Genomic DNA, 22,102 nt, shown 5'->3' on the forward strand with positions numbered 1-22,102 from the left:
GTAAAAAATATGCTTTATCTATGTAATTCCGAAAATGGTGAAGCTCAATCGATATCTTATGGTGGCGCTACCTGGTGATTTTATGGCATGGAAGGGGAAGGTGGAAAAAAAGGTCTGGTGTGCATCAAATGGTGGAGGAAAAAAATAGAGAAGAAGGATGCGAGGTCCACATTGAGTTTTGGAAGGAAAAAAAGGATAAATATAATTTTAAAGAGTTTCACTCGCTCCAATCGGAGTGTAATATACAAAATTTGTCATGGCAGCATAAGGGGGTTTAAGAGACACATTTCTACTTAGCAGAAGTGTCTAACTGGAAATAGGCTCAGTTGAAGTGTTTGAATGATCGTTGAGGACAACTTAAATGGACCGTTTATGTATTTTAACTAAATTATAAGCAAATATTATTTAGGGCAGGTAATATATAAATTAGGATAATTTTGATAAATAAGTTTTTAAATATGGTATCGCAACGAAAAAATCCTAGACAAGCCAAAGAAAATAAAAATAAATATAAAAAAGAAAGGCATGGAGGGTAATTTAGGTGATTCAGTATTCGGGTAGCTCCATTTAGTGCCGAAGAGGAAGTTGAGGCGAAAGAGATAGAAAGAGAGATGGAGGGTCTTAGCGTTGTAAGAGCAAGTCCTTGTGTTTCTTCTTCTGCAATATCATCTTCACTTTCTTCCAAAACCAGCCGCTTATCCTGCGCACCCTCTTGCAAGCTTATCCTTAACCCCATCAAAAACCACCACCATTTGGCTGCATTTCAACCTGCATTTCATCTTTTTGCAAGTAACCAATCTCGTTCCCATGCCTCCAAAAGGAACCATACAGCTCGTATATTCCTTCCCCACTTGGTTGCTTCCATGGTATGTTTATCTCTCTTCTAATCTGTATATAATTATGCATTTAGTTGAACTTTTGCTTACCCAATTGTATTGTAAAAATTTGAGGTAAATATCTTGTTTCAGGAAGAAGTGGAGGAGACATACATTATGATTAAGCCTGATGGTGTTCAAAGAGGACTTGTATGCTCTTCTCAATGTTCTTGTCTTTTTTAACTATGGATTGTTGAAACACAAAAAAACAATGCATTCTTTTTAAAGTCTTGTTTTAAGTTTTTCTGTGATGTCATTTCTTAATTGTAATAGGTTGGGGAGATTATTTCAAGATTTGAGAAAAAGGGGTTTAAGCTAACTGGATTGAAGCTTTTTGAATGCCCCAAAGAATTGGCAGAGGTTCGTCTTTTTCTGGAGCTGATTTCTGGAGCTGAGCTTGGATATGAATTACACAATTTTTTCCAATGACTTTACATTTCTAGTTATGCCCTAATTAACCCCCCCCCCCCCCCCAAAAAAAAAAAAAAAAAACCCTCCCCTTTTACCTCCTTCCCACCATTTTTCAAGACTTCCGTCTAAGGGCTTTGTAGGCCATTTTGCCCCTTTACAAACCTTCATTATTTACAGAATTACACTTCTGATATTGTGTAAATGTAGGAACGAATAGCGTTTGAGGCAAACCCAGAAACTACCATAAGATAAAGTTTGATAATGCATCAGGATTGGAGATTAAAGGTTTAACAACATTCATGTCACAATTTCATATAGGTTGGACTAATGGGAAATAAAAAGAAGCATGAGTCTAATGGGAAGCATGTTCCGGACAAAGTGATAAGTACAAACTTCACATGCCATATGAAGCCTTTTAGAGGGTAGCTAAGGAGTGGTCTGATAATTAATTCCATATACACTATTAAGATTATCAATTTTATTTATTTATTTTTTATTATTTGCTTTCCGAAAAGTAGAAAATTGCATCTTACGCTTATTTATCGATCGGAAAAGGCAATCCAATCACTATGTTAATGTTCTGAATTATTTCTCCGATATATTTATAGTATTTCGTCCCTGTTAATTCCTGATTATATTGCTCCCATTTATAATTGTAACAGGAGCATTACAAGGACCTACAGTCCAAACCATTCTTCCCCAAGCTGATTGACTACATTACCTCTGGCCCTGTTGTCTGTATGGTAGATTTCTTGCTATTTAATCCATTTCCATCGTTCACTAATTGAAACCAATGAGTTATATTCACACTGTATGTTATGTTTGGTAATCTTCTGAGCTTCCTAATATCTTGGATTCTATTCTATCTCTGGCAAGGCCTGGGAGGGTATTGGTGTTGTAGCATCTGCCCGTAAGCTAATAGGAGCAACTAATCCTCTTAATGCGGAGCCCGGCACAATCAGAGGAGACCTTGCTGTTCAAACTGGAAGGTTGGGGCAACAGATATTTGTGTTTTGCTTATTTGCTATTGTTCAATAACTATGCAGTCATTGTACTTGAAGTTTTCAACATTGCCAACTACTTACTAGATTTCTATGACAATCTGTTTGCAGAAATGTGGTGCATGGAAGTGATAGCCCTGACAATGGCAAGCGTGAAATAGGTAAAGTTCTAGATAAATCAACGTGAATGGCTTTTAGAATAACTTAATTGGTTTCTATGATAGAGTCTTTACAATTCTAAAAGGAGTGGCTTCAGTTTTGATGTTTTTGAGATGACGTAAAATATAGAATATATTGTGGATTTGCCAGATACCGACCTCCTAATTAGCCCTAGAAATTTTTTCTGTGTACATATATGTTTAACTATGTTTCCATGGTATCTCTCTATTGCACATATTTTATTTAACTAGAAAATGAGCTCATGGTATTGTTCAAAGATGATAAAGTCATACCCCACCTTCACTTTGTGATAATCACCTGCCAGTGTACAGAAATGCCATTGCGTGCTTTTAGCCAGATTGTTTTTCTCTTTAAGAGTGACACTTGTTTTTCTTTTATGCCACCGTCATATAAAAAAAGAGAGATTGATTCTGGTTCACTTTTGTACTTAAAAAGTACTACGAAGTATTAACTTTATAAAAAAAAAAAAGTACGACGAAGTATTAAGTATTACAATTTTGCTTTTCATATCAAACAAAACAAAAGTACTATTAAGTGTTACAATGGTTCTCTCCATGCATGTTTGACTTGGCATGTGAATATATGGAGGGAAAAGACATAGTTTTACTGATATCTGATTCTCCAGTGTGTTTCTTAAATCTCTCTCTCTCTCTCTCATCTCTATTTTTTGCTAACGTACTTCTGTTTTCATTTTTTTTTCTTTTGTAACTTTCACTGTTGGTGACAATAAATTTATTAGGGTGAAAATCAAAGGACAGACCGAAACTAAAGTTATCTTGAGGAGATCTATATTATCACTCTTTTTATGAAAATATTCCCATTTCCTTTAATTTCTTATATAGTTTCTAAATATGTCAATTTTTTTTCAAAAATTTGAAAATTCGATGTCCAAATTCGCACCGAAAATTAGTCAATTTAACGTTCGTAATTCTAAAAGGATTCACCTGGGAATGAAGAGAGTATGATTTATGGCCAAATGGGGATCATGGATTGTTTCCATGCAACCCTGAAAATCCAACACTAATGTTTTGTTATCACAAGCAAGCCCAAAATCTTGTTTTCATTAACCTAATTGATTCTTGTGCCGAGGGTCTACCGAAAATAGCCTCTCTACTCCGGAGTAGGGGTAAGGTCTGTGTACACACTACCCTTCCCAGACCCCACTTGTGCTATCTCACTGAGTTGTTATTGTTGTTGTTGTTGTATCCCCATTTCCTTTAATTTATCAAAAGTGCACTTGCCTGTTCATTCTTCATGTAGATGTTTTCTTGACGCTCCTTGTTCATCCACCATCTACCTACTTAAGTAGTTAATCTCAAAGAAATTTATCCGTAATGACCTTTTGTGCACTTGTCAGCTAAGTATGCTCATTTTGAACTTTTTGTTGGTGTGTGTTGAGAGAGCTTGCATGATGTGTCCTTTAATTTATCAAAAGTGCACTTGCCTGTTCATTCTTCATGTAGATGTTTTCTTGACGCTCCTTGTTCATCCACCATCTACCTACTTAAGTAGTTAATCTCAAAGATTTTTATCCGTAATGACCTTTTGTGCACTTGTCAGCTAACTATGCTCATTTTGAACTTTTTTTTGGTGTGTGTTGAGAGAGCTTGCATGATGTGTCCTTTAATTTATCAAAAGTGCACTTGCCTGTTCATTCTTCATGTAGATGTTTTCTTGACGCTCCTTGTTCATCCACCATCTACCTACTTAAGTAGTTAATCTCAAAGAAATTTATCCGTAATGACCTTTTGTGCACTTGTCAGCTAAGTATGCTCATTTTGATTTTTTTTTTGGTGTGTGTTGAGAGAGCTTGCATGATGTGTCCTTTAATTTATCAAAAGTGCACTTGCCTGTTCATTCTTCATGTATATGTTTTCTTGACGCTCCTTGTTCATCCACCATCTACCTACTTAAGTAGTTAATCTCAAAGAAATTTATCCGTAATGACCTTTTGTGCACTTGTCAGCTAAGTATGCTCATTTTGAACTTTTTGTTGGTGTGTGTTGAGAGAGCTTGCATGATGTGTCCTTTAATTTATCAAAAGTGCACTTGCCTGTTCATTCTTCATGTAGATGTTTTCTTGACGCTCCTTGTTCATCCACCATCTACCTACTTAAGTAGTTAATCTCAAAGAAATTTATCTATAATGACCTTTTGTGCACTTGTCAGCTAAGTATGCTCATTTTGAACTTTTTGTTGGTGTGTGTTGAGAGAGCTTGCATGATGTGTCCTCCAATCGTTGATTGAAACCCTCGAAGTAATCGCCCATGGGTTTCCATTCACAAGAATGGAGTACCTCAATATGCAGTATTTGATCCATTTTCTCCAACTCCAAAGTCCGTCTTTAACATTATGAAATCTAGGAACCCCCAGTTCACTTGATCATAGGCTTTTTTTTTTTTTTTTTTTTTTTTTAATGAAGGAAATTGTTATCAAGAAGATGCATAAGGAAACAAAAGGTTACAAAGAGAGATGACTGTTAGCTCTATTAATACAAAAAAAGCTATGCTAGGATCAGAGAGCTAACAAAGTCCAAAAAATAGTCAGGGGTCATGAAGTTCCAACAAAAAAACTAACTAAACATCTAGCCTTCAGGAAGCATGCTGGAGTTGAGACACCATCAAAACTTTTGTGATTTCTCTCTGTCCAGATACACCAAAAAATAGTTGCTGGGATCATTTTCCATATCCTTCTGATGGCCTTATCAACTTTCCACAAAACCAGCTATCATAGGCTTCCTTGACTGACTGAGGGGTGACCCAGGATAATCCAAAGATGGAATAAAAGAAATTCCATAAGTCAGCTGCAACTGGACAATGAAGGAATAGGTGGTTCATACAGAAACCGCTGTTCTAGATTTTAAAAAAGAAAGAAACATAGAAATGAGTATGCCGTGATTGACTGATTGTCATCTGATCAACTGATGTACGTCTATATTCGTTTCCTTTGTGCAGCACTTTGGTTTAGAGAAGGTGAACTGTGCACATGGATGCCAGTTCAAGAACCTTGGTTGATTGAATAATGTCGCTAGGAGATATGATTCATCAATAGAATTGAAGGTTTCAGTTTCACTAATCTGAAAGAGATGGATGAATTCAGTTTTGTATGAATATTACTCTGCCATTGTAATAAACTTTCTATTTAAAGAGAGAAGTGTGTTTGTAATGCTACAAGAAAAGCAATTTTAACGGTTCATTAGAAGAGCTTTATTAGCTTCTTGTTCCAAGTTCAGCGCAAACTGGACATCGAATTCTAAGACCTCTGTCCTCAAAGTTAACTTTACAGGTTCTGAGGGTCAATTTACTTCGAAAGTTATTAAGGTATTCCATGCCTTTTGGAGTCGATAACTGGATCACAAGTTCACTAATCTCTTCTTTTAAAGTAACCATTCTTTTTAACCTATTTTTCAATGATGAATAATTTATTGTGATTTGACTAATTTACCTTTATAAATGGAGTTTTCTCTTTTGGTCTAAACAGAAAATACTAGAGCTTGTACAATACAACTAAAAAATTGCAAATCGCCAATGAAGAGGACTTCTTTCATGTAAGAAAATTTACTAGATAATCAACTAAAAAGATATATTTCGTCCAGACTCCAGTGTACAAAAAATACTAGGAAGAAATTTTTTAAATTGTTCGGCTTAAAGCATCTGCTGTTGAATCATTATATTGATTCTCCTTTGCCTTTGCGTATCCATATGCACACAAGGATATGCGAAGTAAAAGGAGAAGCAATATGCTGATTCAACAAAGATGTAACATGCCAAAAGTTGCTCGAAATTTGTCAGTGTTTGATCATGGAATACACACCTGTTTGCACATAAGATACCCAAGAAAGACATGAACTTCCTCTTTTCTCTCCTACCATCTCTTTCTCTTGAAAAGAAGGTTATGCAAATTATGTCAGCAAGTAAGGACATAGTATTAGACAAAGTGTTTTTTGGCGCCCCCTTAGAAACATGTCACTGGTCTGTGTACAGGAATGGCAGAGCATATTGGAATAGTCTGTCACAATTCTATCAAATGAATTACACAAATATTACTCCACCATCACCCACTACTCAAATTGGGAGGAGAAAGCTTACTAAATACAAAATAAGTAAGCTGAATACAATCAAAACTATAGAAGATAAACCTAAGATGTTCTTTTGCAAAGTTGAAGGCAGCTGACTTCATACCCATGAATAAAATTTGCAATCCACTCTCCTTTCCTCGTGAGAGCTGCTTCTAAGTAACTGGCGGCTGACTTCATACCCAATCTGGCAGTTAAGACAGCACTGGATTTTCGACCAGGTGTATAATTGAATTCAACAATATCTTTGACATACAAGAATGAAAGGGAACTCTTCCCAAGAATATGTTATTGTTTCTCATCTCCCGATTGTGTAGCTTGCTTCTCATTCTCACTGCTCTGTATGCTGCTTTGCATTTCAAGGAGCTTCTGTTGTTCCTCATCAGCTGCTTGTGGATTTACATCTTTCACAGCCTTAGGCTTGTTGCTTGTGGATTGCTGGTACATAACACCGCCAAGCATGCAGATCAAGAGTCCCACTGTCCCAACAAGAGTCGAATGTTTGTCCCAGATGACTAGATTTATCACCACTGTCAATAGTTTGTTCACTATGCCGAGAACAGTAAAGCCTGTAGCAGATATTGCTCTACGACAAGAAAATCCAAAGAAAGAGATTGCTAGACCAAACAAACACGACAGGGCTACGGGTAACACCACTTGAAAACTGTACCAATCTGACTCATCCTGAATTTCATGCTTTATCTTCTTCAGTTCGCCCATTATAAGTAGCTCAATAGGAAAAAGCATCAAAGCCTCAAGATTGTTGTATAGCACGAGACCCCACGTGTTTAAGCCAATTGTCATAACAACATGCTTGATATAAACAAAATCAATGGACATGCTCACTAAGTAAGCCAATGCCCAGCTATAAGCCGTAAGTGTGAACTGGTAATCAGTAGTGACATAGAGCACACTACCAGCAAAGATTGTACCTAGTGAAGCCCACGTTTTAATTGCTGGCCATGGCTGATGCAAGTAGAGGGTCTCTCCTATTGCAACAAAGATGGGGACAGCTGATCTGAAGACAATAAAAGTATCAACATTGGCATGGAGGAGAAGCTCACTATTTGTAAAAAGAGATAGGTAGAATATAATTGCAGCCGGCAGGAACCGCCACATTGTTACAAGATCAAGCTTATCATGTTGTATGACCTTGAGCCCCCCGCATATGAGGACTCCAGCTGCACTTGTGAAATACTGCAATGCAGTTAGTGCTCCTGGGTAAGGAAATTTCATGACAGCCCACTTGTTAATGATGGAGAGTAGTGATGCTGATAGACAGTATCCAGCAGCTACTCCATAAACTGATGCTTGCTGAAGTAAGGCATCGTACCAAGTCGATTGGAGACTGGGGGTTGGTGAAGAAGCATCTGAAGACTTCCTGGCATCTCCATCTTCGGGATTTTCCACATCATTTGACATCTATATCTGAAATAACAAAAGTACATGTTTCTTAGTATAATGTCATTTACTTCTTCTTCTTTCTTTTGTTTGATAAACTAGTGTATTGTCTATTACTATGAGCAAGTCTGCAGAACCTAAGTTCGCTTCTTACTAAAGCAAAAGATATTTACCAGACCAGAGCATTCACCAACAATCATTTTGGTCACCTGCATCAATCATTTTGAACTGGTCGGGACCGACTGTACAACTCCTCTTTATTCATTCTGCTCATAAGGTACATCTAATTATACAATTAACTAATGTCTTTAAGGCAAATTAGGAGTTCTTTAAAACTATAGGTTCTTTGACACTTATCCCTACACGGACATACGGTTATCTTAACCAAAATAAAGAAGCTCCTCACAGACATGGATGGTATCATCATATGGAACCTTTATTCCATTGTCTTCTATACCACGTCCGTATTGATTCCGAGAAACTGTAGTAGGTCTTTTGAGACAATTTTGGACATGTGTTTTTTAATCTACCTCTTTCCCTATCACCTTCAATCATCATACTGTCACACAATCATAAAAAGTAATTGCTAACTTATGCTAGCTTCTATTTAAGTTTTTAGTCCATTATTCTTCTTTTCTTTAACCATAAGAGGACAATATAAGATTATTTCTTCTCCATTTCTTAATCCCTTAATAGAAACTTCCCTGTTTTTGGACCTCATTTAGGAGGGGGTTTTGGGGGAGGGGGGGGGATTAAGTTTCTTTCCATGTACTATAAAGTGGAAAAAACTATCTGTTAACTGAAATATCAAACAGCATTCACTCTGTCCTGATAACTTTCAAGGTATGAATTTCTCTAATGTGTAAATATGTAAATTGGTTAGGCGCAAAATCAAACGATCTACAACTTTCGCTCTCAGTCCACTGCTGCTTCAGTATGCACTACTCTTCATTTCTAATCTGACTAGACAATACTTAACATTGACAGAAAATCAGATATACTCAGATGGAATTGGTGGCATGCTTCCATATTAACTTATCAAGGTAGAAAATAAAGAAAGGCGTTCTCGCCAACCCCTATTAATTACCATAATAGGAAATTGGAAATTGTATTTTGTCAGCACGATTCTTTGACATTCTTTACATTTTAAACAAAATTGAATATAAAGAGGGTCCACATTTGCTGTGACTGGTTCTGCTTTAGATATGTCGGCAACATTACGTACTGCATCCAACATACTAGACAAAACTAGTAGTAGTACCAGATTTGCATAAAAGTACTGCTCACTCCAACTAGCTAAATCTCACTAGAACCAGATACAAAGCTAAGATAAAACATCAATTTACAATTTCAAAAATGACCGTGAAGCAGCAGAACTTACAACTTACTACTTACTAGCATAGTTAGAAGAAAACAGTAAAACAAATAAGCAGATAACATAAATACAAATACACATGTTGGAATTAAAGTACAGATTTGGTTAAGACCCACCAAGTAAGATTGGAAGGGATAATATTAAGATGGATAATGAAATAGTAAAAAATATGGCAAGGGAGGCCAAATGATAGTGGATTTGGATTTTGGACAGGTGCATTGACAAGAATAAGTGACGTGACAGTGTAAGAGTATAGTATGGCTAGATGATTAGGGTTTGAGGAGGAAGAGAGGGACTCACCGTTGAAGATCGAGAAATTGGAGGAAGACGGTGGCTGCTAATGATCCCGGCGGAGGCGTCGGTGGCTCGTATACACCGGAGAGTGAGAAAAGAGAGCGCAATTGACGAATGGGGTAATTAACGCAAAATGAAAGTAAGCCCCTTTGCACTCTTTGCAAGTGTCCCAATTACGCAATGCGTTAATAGTCCACTAGTGCGATAATAAGTCGCAATTACTAAATGCGCAAATTAAATTCGATTTTTAAGTCCCAAATAGTAAATGCTATTTTAAGTCGCTAAATCCAATTTATTTCGGAATAAGTGGCAATTACCCATCGCAGTTACCAAGGCAATATATAAGTGGCAATGTGGAATGCGTTTTAATTATAAGTCGTAAATGCAATTTATATGTGCGTTTCACATATTTATAAAGCCACGTTTCTCATATGTGATTTGTAAGTCACTAGTTTTTTTCAATTCCCGTTTGAGACTTCCTTATTAGTTACATATAAATGTTTTTACTTACAGAAAACTACTTATGACACAAATAAAAAGTTTCTCCCCTTATATAATCAATAATTGTCAAATTTCTTTGATAAATATTGAAATTCATTGATGCATATGTAGACTCAATGATACTTTATTAGTTTAACTTTTTTTATCCTTAGTAAATATGTGATTTGCTACATTGTAAATAACTCACTGTTCTATACACAAGAAACTTCTTCTTTTTTTTAAAAGTATTTCTTTATTAGAGAGTTATAAATGAAGAGAAAAAAAATTATATGTGACAAATAAGGATTAAACAGGAATCGAGAAAGGGAAAAAACTTAGGTGTGTCTATTAGTAAACATGAATCGCATCCGATAAATACTAACTTGTAATCATATTGGACGTACAACTTATGGCAAGTATAATAACGGCTTTTGTCGATTCTTTCTGTAATGTTTTATCCTTAAATTGCATTCTACAAAATGCATTTTTGCATATGCCAATAATGTGTATTTTGAGTAGAAATTAATTGCCCCAAGAAAGACGTCATTGTTAAGCTAATTTGAAGGTCGAATTTGCAGAAAAAAATGAAGATTAAGTGCAACAGATGAGAGAGAACACATCGAGAAATATTTCTGTATTAGAGAGAAAGTTAACCATCCAAAGGTTTGGATAGATTCCTATGCTTATATACAGAATTGGGCCTAATTAAATTGGGCCTAACTACAACACTATCAATAATTACACTTTGGGTCTCAGCTACATAACCAATACAAACTAATACAAAAATATGTTATACCCAGGTCTTGTTATCCAACACCCCCCCACAAGTTGGAGGGGGGAAGCACCTTCAACTTGGAGAGAAAACCATGGTGAGCTATCCCAGTCAGAGGCTTAGTTAAAATGTCGGTCAGTTGGTTGGAGCTGCTAACTGGCTGTAAATCAATTAAGCCTTCAGATAACTTTCCTCGAACAAAGTGGCAATCAACTTCGATGTGTTTTGTGCGTTCGTGGAAGACAGGATTACGAGCAATGTGTAAAGCAGAATGATTATCACGGAAAACAGACGCAGGGGCCACCATTTCAACACCCAGATCAGCTAATAAGCGAGTCAACCAAGTCAGTTCTGCCACCAGTTTACTTAGAGCACGATACTCAGCTTCAGCATTACTTAGGGAGACCACTGGTTGCTTTTTGCACTTCCAAGATATAGGACTACCACCAAGAAAAACAAAGAAACCCTGTAACAGACCTGCGGGACGGGGCAGGCAGCCCAGTCACTATCACAGTACCCTTGCAAGGTAAAATCCGAAGAATTGTTGAGAAGAATACCATAATCAACTGTACCCTTAAGATAACGCAAGAGATGTAATGATGCAGCTAAATGAGGAACCCGAGGAGCCTGAAGGAACTGACTGAGATGTTGTACATCAAAGCTCAAGTCAGGTCTAGTATGGGTAAGAAAATTAAACTTACCAACAAGGCTTCTATACTTCTCTGGATTAGAAAGCAACGCCCCATCATCGGCACATCAATGCAATTATGTTCAGATAAGAGATCCATTATAAATTTCCTTTGATTAAGTAAAGCCCAGAAGGAGTGGAAATAACCTCAATACCCAGTAAGTAGTTTGACGAGGCCAATGCATATAAGATTTTGCTACTCGTACTTTGTCAAATTCTAGTATAGTTTATGATATCGTCCCACAGAGATTGGAGAATCTAGCTACAAACTTATAATATTCTTACTACTATTTGAGAGAATCAGATTGATGAAGTTTTGTTTGTTGAAAATTTAAATTGCTTAAGTTGAAACAAAATAACTTTCGGAAGATTTATATTTAAAAAGAGTTGGGAATCATTGAATTCACTCGATAGCGTGATAATAATAAAATCTTAGCTTCTACGTGTATTTCTCTTAAGAATAACTGTTTATTGCTAATACAATTATATTTTTCTCACTAAGAAATAATTAATTAATAACGCTCCGCGAGGTTATGTAAATCAATTAATATATGACTCGTGACGATTAAACTGAAATAATTTTCTTGCCTGAATTGTGCTAACAGATAGCAAAAACCTCTTGCGATTAATTTTTACTAAAAATCAATAATCTTGCCAACTACAACTCCTCCGTGAGAATTAGAATGGAAGTAAGCAAGATTACAGACTTGGAATGATAGCTTAAAAAGAATTACTCTCACTCTATTATTTTACCCAATAGTTATCGTATATTAATTTTGCTTCGTGAGAATTACAAAATTGACATACAACTAACTTTGGAGAATAAATAGATAGAAGTGATAATAATTAATTAAAACTAATATTCCAGCACAATATAGAAATATAATTAGAAAGTTTCAGGTCAAGCATGTAGTAAAATTGAGATTAATATTATAACGCTATCGAGCTTCATCAACTATCCCAACAAAAGAGATTACTCCATTATGGAGTATTTAAAATCTCACAAAGAAAGAAATTCTTAAAATACTATCAACACTCTTAGAAAATTCAAAGACTACAAGATAAAATGAAATAGATAATGAGAGAAGTAAAGACCAAAGCTAGAGAAAAGATTGCTAATTAGGCACGTATATCTCCCCCCTTTCAACACAAACATCCTATTTATATAAATCAAATCTCATAAGGTGTCACGATGCCTCATGGTTCTTTTGCCATGATGCGTCGTGCTTCTCTTTTTATTCCTTTATTTGCTTTATCATGATATTTTTATTTCCTAATACTATTAGAAAATACAAATAATTGACATAATATATATATATATATATATATATATATATATTATTTAAAATAATTTATTTTAAGTATATAATATATAAATATTTTATAGTCATCAAACTCTCCCGCACTTGAATCCTTGCTCGTCCTCAAGGCAGTAATTTTATTAATAATTGTTGTTTCTTGTAGAGTAGAAAAGTAAAAAAAAATCACATAAAATTCAAAACCTATAAGTTTTTCAAGTCGCCAAAACTATACCTTGTTTCTGCTTCTGCTTTTGTTTACCAAAAACTTTCAACTCCTCTTTTGATGAACCTGTTGAGATTGATAACATTATGATTACAATTTCGAGTTTCTCAAATTTTGTCCATAGGTTTGCCCTTCATGTCAGTCTCCACTAATGTAGAATCAACACTAATTTCTAAAATTATTTTAGAACTTTTTCAGGCTTGTAATGATATGCTTAATGCTGGTAAGGTAAAAGGATATATTTGTAGTGACTTTGTTCCATCCAGCTTTATTATGAGAGCCGATTATTTTATCAAAGTAACTATGTACAACTCAACGCAAGAAAATAACTCTAGAGATTGGGCTAAATGTCCCGGTCTCCAATTTCATAATTAACATCACTTAATTCATCATTTCTCTTAATAGATTTCTTAAATTCAAGCTTCTTGAACCAATAATTTATTTTACATGTATATACACCTTGTTTTCCTCTTCTTCTTTTTTTCTTTTTTTTAAGAGTAAAATAAAATATTTACTCCATAAGTATTCCTTCATCGCTTGCTTTAATAATCATTTTTGCTCAACTATAGCCGGAAGGAGTAGTATCAATCTTTTTGTAAGGTAAACCAATATGGTGTATCAATAAAAGTTAGTTTATCCCTCTTTTTTTTTTCTTTCTTTTCTTTTTTTTTTTTTGGGGGCAGGGGGGCTCAAAGTTGGGTGCTAAAAGGTAAAATATAAATATTTGTGGTTAAAAATAGATAGGCTAAAAAAGGTGTCAAAGAAAGCCTAATTTCATTCTAAAAATAGTGTTGTCTAGAATTTCGCCTTGATAGACATTTGGGGCAAGTTCTAGCAGAATTTTATTGACTATACTTGTTGAGATCATAATACTTCTCAATTCTAACACTTTCTCAAATTTGGAGATACTCGTTCTTGCCTTCACAAAGTTATATGGCATAAATGAAAAAAATTATGTTTAAAGAATATGTAAACTTTTACTTTGAAACTTTAATATTGTACAAGAACAACAATTAAGAATAAAATAAAAGATGGATATATATATATATATATAGGGAGAGAGAAGAAAAAACTTGAAAGAGTGTGTAACAACACATGTTTTTATATGTAATAGACTAACTAATTTAAGACCTTATCAGTCATTTGGTTCTGGTTTAAATATAAACCAACAAATTTACCTGTGCCAACATTTTGAATTGATTCATTAAATGGTTAATCAACCAGTTACTTAGGCATACCGATCACCATGGAGTTACTCCTGCACAGGTGACTCTGTTGTTGTAGAGGCCTTCATGAGATGTTCTGGTTGTACAATAACCTGGATATTAACCAGATCAATTGATTAAGCATTTTATTACCCAAATCTATGTCGGGCTTATGAGGCTCCACTGCTTCTCCCTCAATGGCTACGGGTTTTGTATCTTAGTTCTAAGTTTAACGTCGTCAGCTCGACTTATTAATTGCAGAATTCATCAGTCTATCAAAGTAACCGATGGATATTGTTCAAAATGTCTTCCATAGTACAATTTTAGCCTATGACCATTTACCTTAAACTTGTTGTAAGCACGTGATTTTGCCCTATATGAGAATTACTCCCAAAAAATTCAAAAAATAAAATGATTTTTCTTTGGTGTGCAATTTTGTGATATTTTGTGATATTTTGAATAATTATTTGTAGTTGTCTGTGCGTGTTTATTTGCTAAATTAATAAAAAAAAATACAAAAATATGTCGCATTTTGCATGTAGGATTTAATTCTACAATTGATAATAATTAAATTTGTTTTACAAAAATAAAAAAATTACAAAAATAGGCATCGTTTGCATTTTTAGCATTTAATGTCCAAATATACAATTTTATGCTTAATTAATACTTAATTGTGCGTTAATTGTTATTGGGAGTTAATTTGCGCTTTTATAACTTAATTTAGTTCTTAATAATAGTTTAAGTATTTTTATAATTTAGTTTTAGAAAAATAAAAGAAGAAAAGAGAGCGAAAATATAAAGAAAGTCGGAATTGGGCCTTTTCTTCAATTTCAAGCCACAGGCCCAAAAAATGGCTCAATCTTCCCTACGACCCAGTCCATTTCGAACTGGGTCAACCCGGTCCATAACCCAACACCCTATTATCTTGCATTTCAAAAAATAAAACAAAGAAAAACAAAAAAAAAAATAGTAAGAAAACCCTAAAAAATGCCTAAGCATCCCCCCCCATTTCTCCTTCTTCTTCCTCAAAACTCCAAAGCACAACCATGGCTGCCCTCACCAATGTCGACCACCCTCCACCACGAACACCCCCTCACGTCGTCACACTCACACACACATACACAAACAAACGACACAACAGTCCATCGCCCCAGCGTTGTTTCTCCATTGACGAGCTCAAGCTCGACCATGGACTACCCGCTGCTTCTGCTTCAGCGTCCTTCTAGCTGCTGCCTCACTTCGTCTTCTTCAGCTAGAACAGCCATAGCCACTGCTTCGTCGTCCTCCACACCGTCGCCGCTGCTCCTCCACACCGTCGCCGCTGCTCCTCCTCGCGTCCGAGCTGCTGCTGCATCCATTTCAAGCTCCGATGTCCAGCAGTAGCGGATGCTACTGCCTCAGTCCATGTCGAGCTTGCGAACCTCGATGGCTATGGCTTCTTCATTAAGCTGCGCTGCGTCCATTTCTCTTCATCATCAGCTGCTTCTGTTTCGTCTTCATCATTCAGTCCAGTCGAGTTCGCGTACATGGAGTAGTTTTGGTCGATGTCGTCGATCACTGTCCGAGTTCGTCGTCGGTTGTTCGTTGTTCGTCGTTTCATTTCCGGTTAGTGGTTTTTTGGATCTCATTTATCGTCCATATTTTTGTTTGGTATTTTTCGGATCCAAAATCGATAAATGATTCAATTCGTGTTTGATTTGTTCTTCGTTGAAATAATTTTCTAGTTTGTTCATTATTTAGTGAATTTTTCATGTTTATTTCATGTTTGTTTTATTGTTTAGGTAAATGTTGTTAGTTTAATGTTAGTTAAATACAAATTGAGGTTTAATTGTTTCCTCAATTTGTTTTATGTATTTGATGTATTTTCCGGAAATTGTTAATATTGTTAAAGTTCAAGTTTAAATTCATAATTGTTTCTTTTTAGTTTTGTTTTGTCATTTGCCTAAAAGAATTTAGTTGCAATAAGGGAAGTATGTTGGTTTTTAGTCATTTGAATCCGTCGTTTTTATTTTTAGATTTAATTCATGTTCATATTATGTTTGTTTGATTTTGAATCCGAAATGTGTATAGTTTGATTTCTTGTTTACCATTTGTGATTATTTCTTGAATTAGTCTCATAATCTTGTTTAAAGTTTAATATAAGAATTGTTTGTTATAATGTTGTTAGAGTTGATTTTAAGTTCAATATTATTGAATTTAAGAATCTAAATATACTTGTTTGATTGTTGTTGTTGTTTAAATCCGAAAAATAGGTTTGTTGTTGCCAAAAATATTGTTCAATCAAATTTTGGTTGTTCTTGGTTGTTCAATTTGTGTTCATGTGATTTGTTGTTGAAATGTTGTTAAAATCATGTTCATGTGATATTGTTGTTATGATGTTCATCCGTGTTCATATTGTTGTTTGAACATTGTTAGAAATTGATCATATTGTCTATATTTTGGTTAAGTTTGATTAATTGATGTGTTATAGCTGATGGGTAGTTTGGTAAATTTGTAATACGTTCAGGGGTAGTTTGGTAATTTCAGTAAGGTCGGAAGGGGTAGTTTAGGAATTGTACATTTTTGTAATTGTTTATTTGAAGCATGGGGGACAAAATGAAATGGGGTGGGTTGTGATATGATTATTTAATATAAAGGGGGACAAGATTTAATTTAAAGGGGAATCTTGCATTATTTTATTTGAAGCATGGGGGACAAAATATAATGGGGTGGTGTGATATATTTATTTAATGTAATGGGGATGAGTGGGAAGATAATGGGTTTGGTAGATAAAGGGATTGATTTTAATTGATTAAAGGGTGGGGATTATATATAGAGAGGTCTGAAAAATCAGGGGGGGAGAAAAAAAAGAGAGATTAGAAAAAAAAAAGCTGAACATTTATTCCGAAAAAAACATTGAAACTCTCAAGAAAAGAAAAACATACAAAGAAAAAAAATAAAATAAAAAAGTTGAAAATTAGAAGAGAAAGTAGTACACACCTGATAAATATTCTGGTATACAGGTGTAGAAATTAAGGGTTGAAGATTAACTAGCCTTTCAAAAATCTGAAAATTTCCCTTGGTTTCTGTCCATTATTTTCGGCATTCCTGGATTTTATTTTGAATTTTTCAAAGCTGTCACTGGGATTTTCGTTGACTGGTTATTGCTGGTTATTGTTGCTGTTGCTGTGTTACGTATTACGTTGCTGACTTTCTTCTTCTTATATTGACAATATCAGGTACACAACTGTAATTTTGGCATTTTGTAAGCTGAAATGAAGAATGGAGTGTTAAATTTTTAATTTAGTTTAATTTAATTTTTTGTATTGTATTTAGGTTATTCATGTATTATTATTCTGTAAATCACTGTCATTGGCATAACTAGGCATATTATAGCGACATATTAAATAACGCCTTAACCAGATTATTAGGAAATATATTTAAGCCTGATTATTAATTAAAACTGTTTAATAAAAAAAAATAGAAGAAATAACGTAAAAAATGGCGTTATTGAATCAGTTTGGCAAAAATTAACTAAGTTCCTTATTCATAAGGTTTTTCGTCAACGATAAGTTAATCGGAATCATGTAGTCAATTTCAGTTAAAACATGAATTAGTTTGCGAACAAGTATTAGGACATGATGTGAATTAAAACAAAGTTAGTTAAGGTTAAATTGTTTAAATTTTTTAGAAATATGGTTTAGTAATCAAGTTTTTTTTTCTTTCTTTAAATTTTCAGTATTTGTAAATAATTAGTTTCAATAAGCTTAAGTCTTACTAACAATTTGAATTTTAATCCAACTATGGGATAATTTTTTTATTTTATTTTTTATTTTATTTTTCGACAATTCCATGTTGTATTTATGATTATAATTTTATTACTTTCTGTTAATATTTGTTTTTCTCTTCTATTTAATATGTTATTTTCAAGAATGTAGATATTGATTTTATATTTATAGATAAACTTGGTAATAATAAAAAGGTAGTCATTAAGGGATATTCTTAAAATAAGGAAGGATTTCGCTAAAAATAAATAGATGTAAATAATACAAATTTACAGGATTCTCCAATCTCATTTATTTATTTAATTATTTAAAAAAAATTACATAGAATTTGGGATGGATTGTTTAGTGAATTTCACTTCCTTCCCCAAAGATAATGACGCGCTAGACTCTTTTAGACGCGATTTAATTAAATTACTTTCTTAAACTCGGGTGTGCATTTCATGCGACCCAAATCCAAATCCTAAAACATCAAATAAAATATGTTTCGGATTGTGGGTGCATTTCATGTGACACAGTCCAAAGATATGTTTTAAGCGATGTTCACATTCCTAAAAAATAATGATAATAAAGCGGTAAAAGATAAAATTTGCACATGGTTCATAATTGTATTAAAAATCAGATAAATAAGCCGAATATAACAGTTGAGCGACCGTGCTAGAACCACGGAACTCGGGAATGCCTAACACCTTCTCCCGGGTTAACAGAATTCCTTATCCGGATTTCTGGTACGCAGACTGTAATATAGAGTCATTCTTTTCCTCGATTCGGGATTAAAATTGGTGACTTGGGACACCCTAAATCTCCCAAGTGGCGACTCTGAAATAATTAAACCAATCCCGTTTCGACTGTCCTTTAATTGGAAAAAACTCCTTGTACCCTCGCGGGGGCGGAAAAAGGAGGTGTGACAGCTCTGGCGACTCTGCTGGGGAACTTAACCCAGAACCAGTGGTTCAGGGTTAGAAATTCGAGCTCATATAAATTGTCATATTTGGTTTTATCTGATTTTTACATGTTTGAGCCTAATGTGCTAAATGCTGCTTTTACCGCTTTGATATTACGTGAACTGTGTATAAACTGTGCCGAAACCCATCTCCTCTCTGAGTCTTCTAAATCATGAAGAAGGGTGTACTTCGTACGACTTCTTTTCTGTATAGTGTCAAATCCCAATTTAGAACGAGGTTCGGACAAGTTGCTAAGCCGGTGAAGCTTCTGTATTCCCGGTACGCTACCCCCCTCGGCTCGAGCTGTCCGCTCGGGTAAGCCAGGTCTAGAACAAACACCCAGGTTCTGAACCTAGTATAACAAAGCCACATGCCGGATCCCTAGTAGGAACGTTTGTTTGCATCACGTGCATCTGACTTTGGAGGCTCAACACAGGGGTTGGGTCTGTCTAGGACAGGTGCACCAAAAATGAAAATGACCATCCTGATGCATCTTATTTGTTTTATGTGCATTTATTTGCTCGGTCTTGCATGTTGACCGGCTTCTGAGTCTCGGGAGTGTAAAAAATAAAATAAAATAAAAATAGCAAGTGGAAAGTTAGATGATTAATTTAGAAAAATCAGTGTCCAAGTACTGTCGAAATGCTGCCGAATTTTTTTTTAAAAAAAAAACATATATATTTTTACTTTTAGAATTGTTTGTTTGCCTAGAAAGCAGAAAGTGTGTAGGAATAAGTCTTTTATTTTAATTTGCTTTATTTAAAAAAAAATATATATATGAAAAAGGAAAATAGTTTTTTTTTGCTATAAAAGAAAAAGGAAAAAATTTGTTTGTTTTCAAAAATTAGTTAGTTTATAGCCTGAACTACGCGGGTCTGATTCTCACCGGATGTGAGATCAGAGGCAAACCTCTTTGGTTTCGGCTCACCGTATTCAAAAAAAAAAATCCAAAAATATTTAACATTACTCACTTCTTTAGAAAGTTTTTTCTTTTAGACCTCAATTTTTTTTTAAAAAAAATATTTCCTTTTAATCTCAAAATCCCAATTATTTGTTTAAAAGATATTCAAAATAAAATTCAAAAATATTTTTTCTGTAGTATTTCTTTCATAAATTCAGAATATTAGTTCAAAAATATTTCCTTTCTCCTTAAAAGTTTTTTCAAAAAAAAAATAAAAAAAAAAAAAATTAAAATCCAAAAAATATTTCTTTAGAATATAGATAGTTTTTAAGTCAAATAAAAGTTTTTCCTTCTTTAATCACTATAATAAATGTGCAGGATGAGCACAAGTCAAAATGAACCATTCTCAGTGTGTAGCGAGGTCCCTTCGCAACTCCACATGTGGTGGAATGATATGGGAAAGGATAGTATAAAGATAGTGGAAAGAGTTTTGGGAGGTTTTGTCGATCTGTTGAATATCAAGCCAAGGACAGATATCATCGAGGCTCTAATACCGTTCTGGGACCCAACACGCAACGTGTTTCGTTTTGCTGACTTTGAACTTTCACCTACACTAGAGGAAGTCGCCGGATATGCGGGGTTGAATGGGAAACTAAGAGGGCAGTATTTACTTTCACCAAGACCAGTATCTCCGCACGCGTTCTTGGATTTGCTAAGCATTAGTCGGAAGGTGCAGAATGATGATTTGTCGAAGGGATGTTGTACTCTCCAATTCTTGTATCAACGGTACGGAATTCCTCAGGGTTTGGAAGAACCAAACCTCGGATTAATTCACACTGGGAACAGAATCAAGTGGGAAGCAAGACGTACTTTGGCATTTATCACAGCATTTCTGGGAGTTGTGGTCTGTCCCCGCAAAGATAAAAAAATAGAGATAGGCCTTGTAGGGATGGCCGATGTTGCAATCAAAAGAACCGACAGTACTGTGGTTCCTTTGATTTTGTCCGAAATCTACCGAGCTTTAACTATATGCCGAGAAGGAGGCAAGTTCTTTCAGGGATGCAATCTGTTACTCCAGCTGTGGATGCAAGAACACCTCCATCACCGAGTGGGATACATGAACCACGGGTTGACTGAGAGAAACTGCATTAGCGGCTTTGAGAAACGAATGACAGGCGTCATATTTCCCGAAGGCGTCGAAGCATGGCTTGCACAATTGAGGTCAACAACAGCCGACCAAGTTGAATGGGCATTTGGGTGGTTGAATGATACTGAGGTAATATACATGGCGGCCGAGGAATGTCATGTTCTTTTGATGGGACTTCGTAGCATCCAGCCATATGCTCCTCATCGGGTACTGCGCCAACTAGGAAGATTTCAGGTAATTCCCACTGATGAGGATCTAAGCAAGCACGCCATTGAGTTGAGTCCAGGAGTCGTGTTCCCCGAAGGAAAAATTAGAAAGCTGTGGCACGAATGTAGATTCCTTGAACCCAAGACTATGGTTCGAGAGCTGGCTAAGGGTGAGGTAGACCCAAAATACGATGTTTGGTTCGGGAAAAGGTTCCAGATTCGTCAGAGGCCTGCCAAAAGAGCTCACGTCCAACAATTTACGGATGATTCGCAGGAACAGTGGGGCTGGTTAGTGAGAGAGGAAGGCTACCGGGTTGAAATCGGGAAGCTGAAGCGACAAATTGAAAGGCTTATGTTTGAAAACAACGTTCAAGTAGCCTCAGAGCAGGGTGAGAAGAACAAATTAGCCAAAGAAAACCAGGCACTGAAAGCCCGAATTCGCCAAGTCAGTAAGAGTGATAGCGACCGACAGAAACGTCGCTCTGATGAAAGGTTGATAGCGGAATTGAGAAATCAAGTCAGCCAAAGCCGAGAAGACTTGGAGAGATCCCAGGCTTGTATAACAAGAATGCGGGTCAGGTGGGCCACAGTTACAACATCACGGAGAGAGCACCTATGGCAAGTAAAAAGGGACTACGAAATGAGTGTTGCGACATTGAGAGAGATAAACTCCATTCTCAATAATCGGGTCCTCAAACAAGCCCAGGATGCTAGAACAGATAGAGAACGCTGCTATGAGTCGATAGCCCGGATGGAAGAACAAATGGAGAGGTTCCAAGAGCAGCTCATTGACAATACTCGAATATTGGGACTAAAGAATCAACGGATAGAACAGCTGTGCATAGAGAGGGATAGAATCAGG

The 22,102-nt window shown here is 35.4% G+C and overlaps 2 protein-coding genes across 3 annotated transcripts; one reads left to right on the forward strand and one right to left on the reverse strand.

Annotated features, from left to right (window-relative positions):
• The first annotated feature begins 534 nt into the window (after positions 1 to 534).
• Positions 535 to 5,679, forward strand: LOC104227481 (nucleoside diphosphate kinase 2, chloroplastic). Of its 2 annotated transcripts, none has more exons than XM_009779725.2 (7): positions 535 to 866; positions 969 to 1,025; positions 1,149 to 1,235; positions 1,949 to 2,029; positions 2,163 to 2,275; positions 2,399 to 2,448; positions 5,422 to 5,679. In XM_009779725.2, exons 1-7 carry the CDS (start codon positions 612 to 614, stop codon positions 5,487 to 5,489), a joined length of 711 nt encoding a protein of 236 aa, XP_009778027.1. In that variant the 5' UTR covers positions 535 to 611; the 3' UTR covers positions 5,490 to 5,679. The 2 variants fall into 2 exon arrangements, with proteins under 2 accessions (XP_009778027.1, XP_070027257.1); XM_070171156.1 differs by having other exon boundaries at positions 557 to 866; positions 951 to 1,025.
• A 715-nt stretch (positions 5,680 to 6,394) lies between these two features.
• On the reverse strand, positions 6,395 to 9,791 carry LOC104227482 (GDP-mannose transporter GONST3-like). Its single transcript, XM_009779726.2, has 2 exons — positions 9,619 to 9,791; positions 6,395 to 7,970 (listed from the first exon to the last, which is right to left on the reverse strand). The coding sequence occupies exon 2, from the start codon at positions 7,962 to 7,964 to the stop codon at positions 6,831 to 6,833; it is 1,134 nt and encodes a 377-aa protein (XP_009778028.1). The 5' UTR covers positions 7,965 to 7,970; positions 9,619 to 9,791; the 3' UTR covers positions 6,395 to 6,830.
• Positions 9,792 to 22,102: the final 12,311 nt, after the last annotated feature.

This window comes from Nicotiana sylvestris, chromosome 3 (genome assembly GCF_000393655.2).
Source record: "Nicotiana sylvestris chromosome 3, ASM39365v2, whole genome shotgun sequence".
Taxonomy (NCBI): domain Eukaryota; kingdom Viridiplantae; phylum Streptophyta; class Magnoliopsida; order Solanales; family Solanaceae; genus Nicotiana; species Nicotiana sylvestris.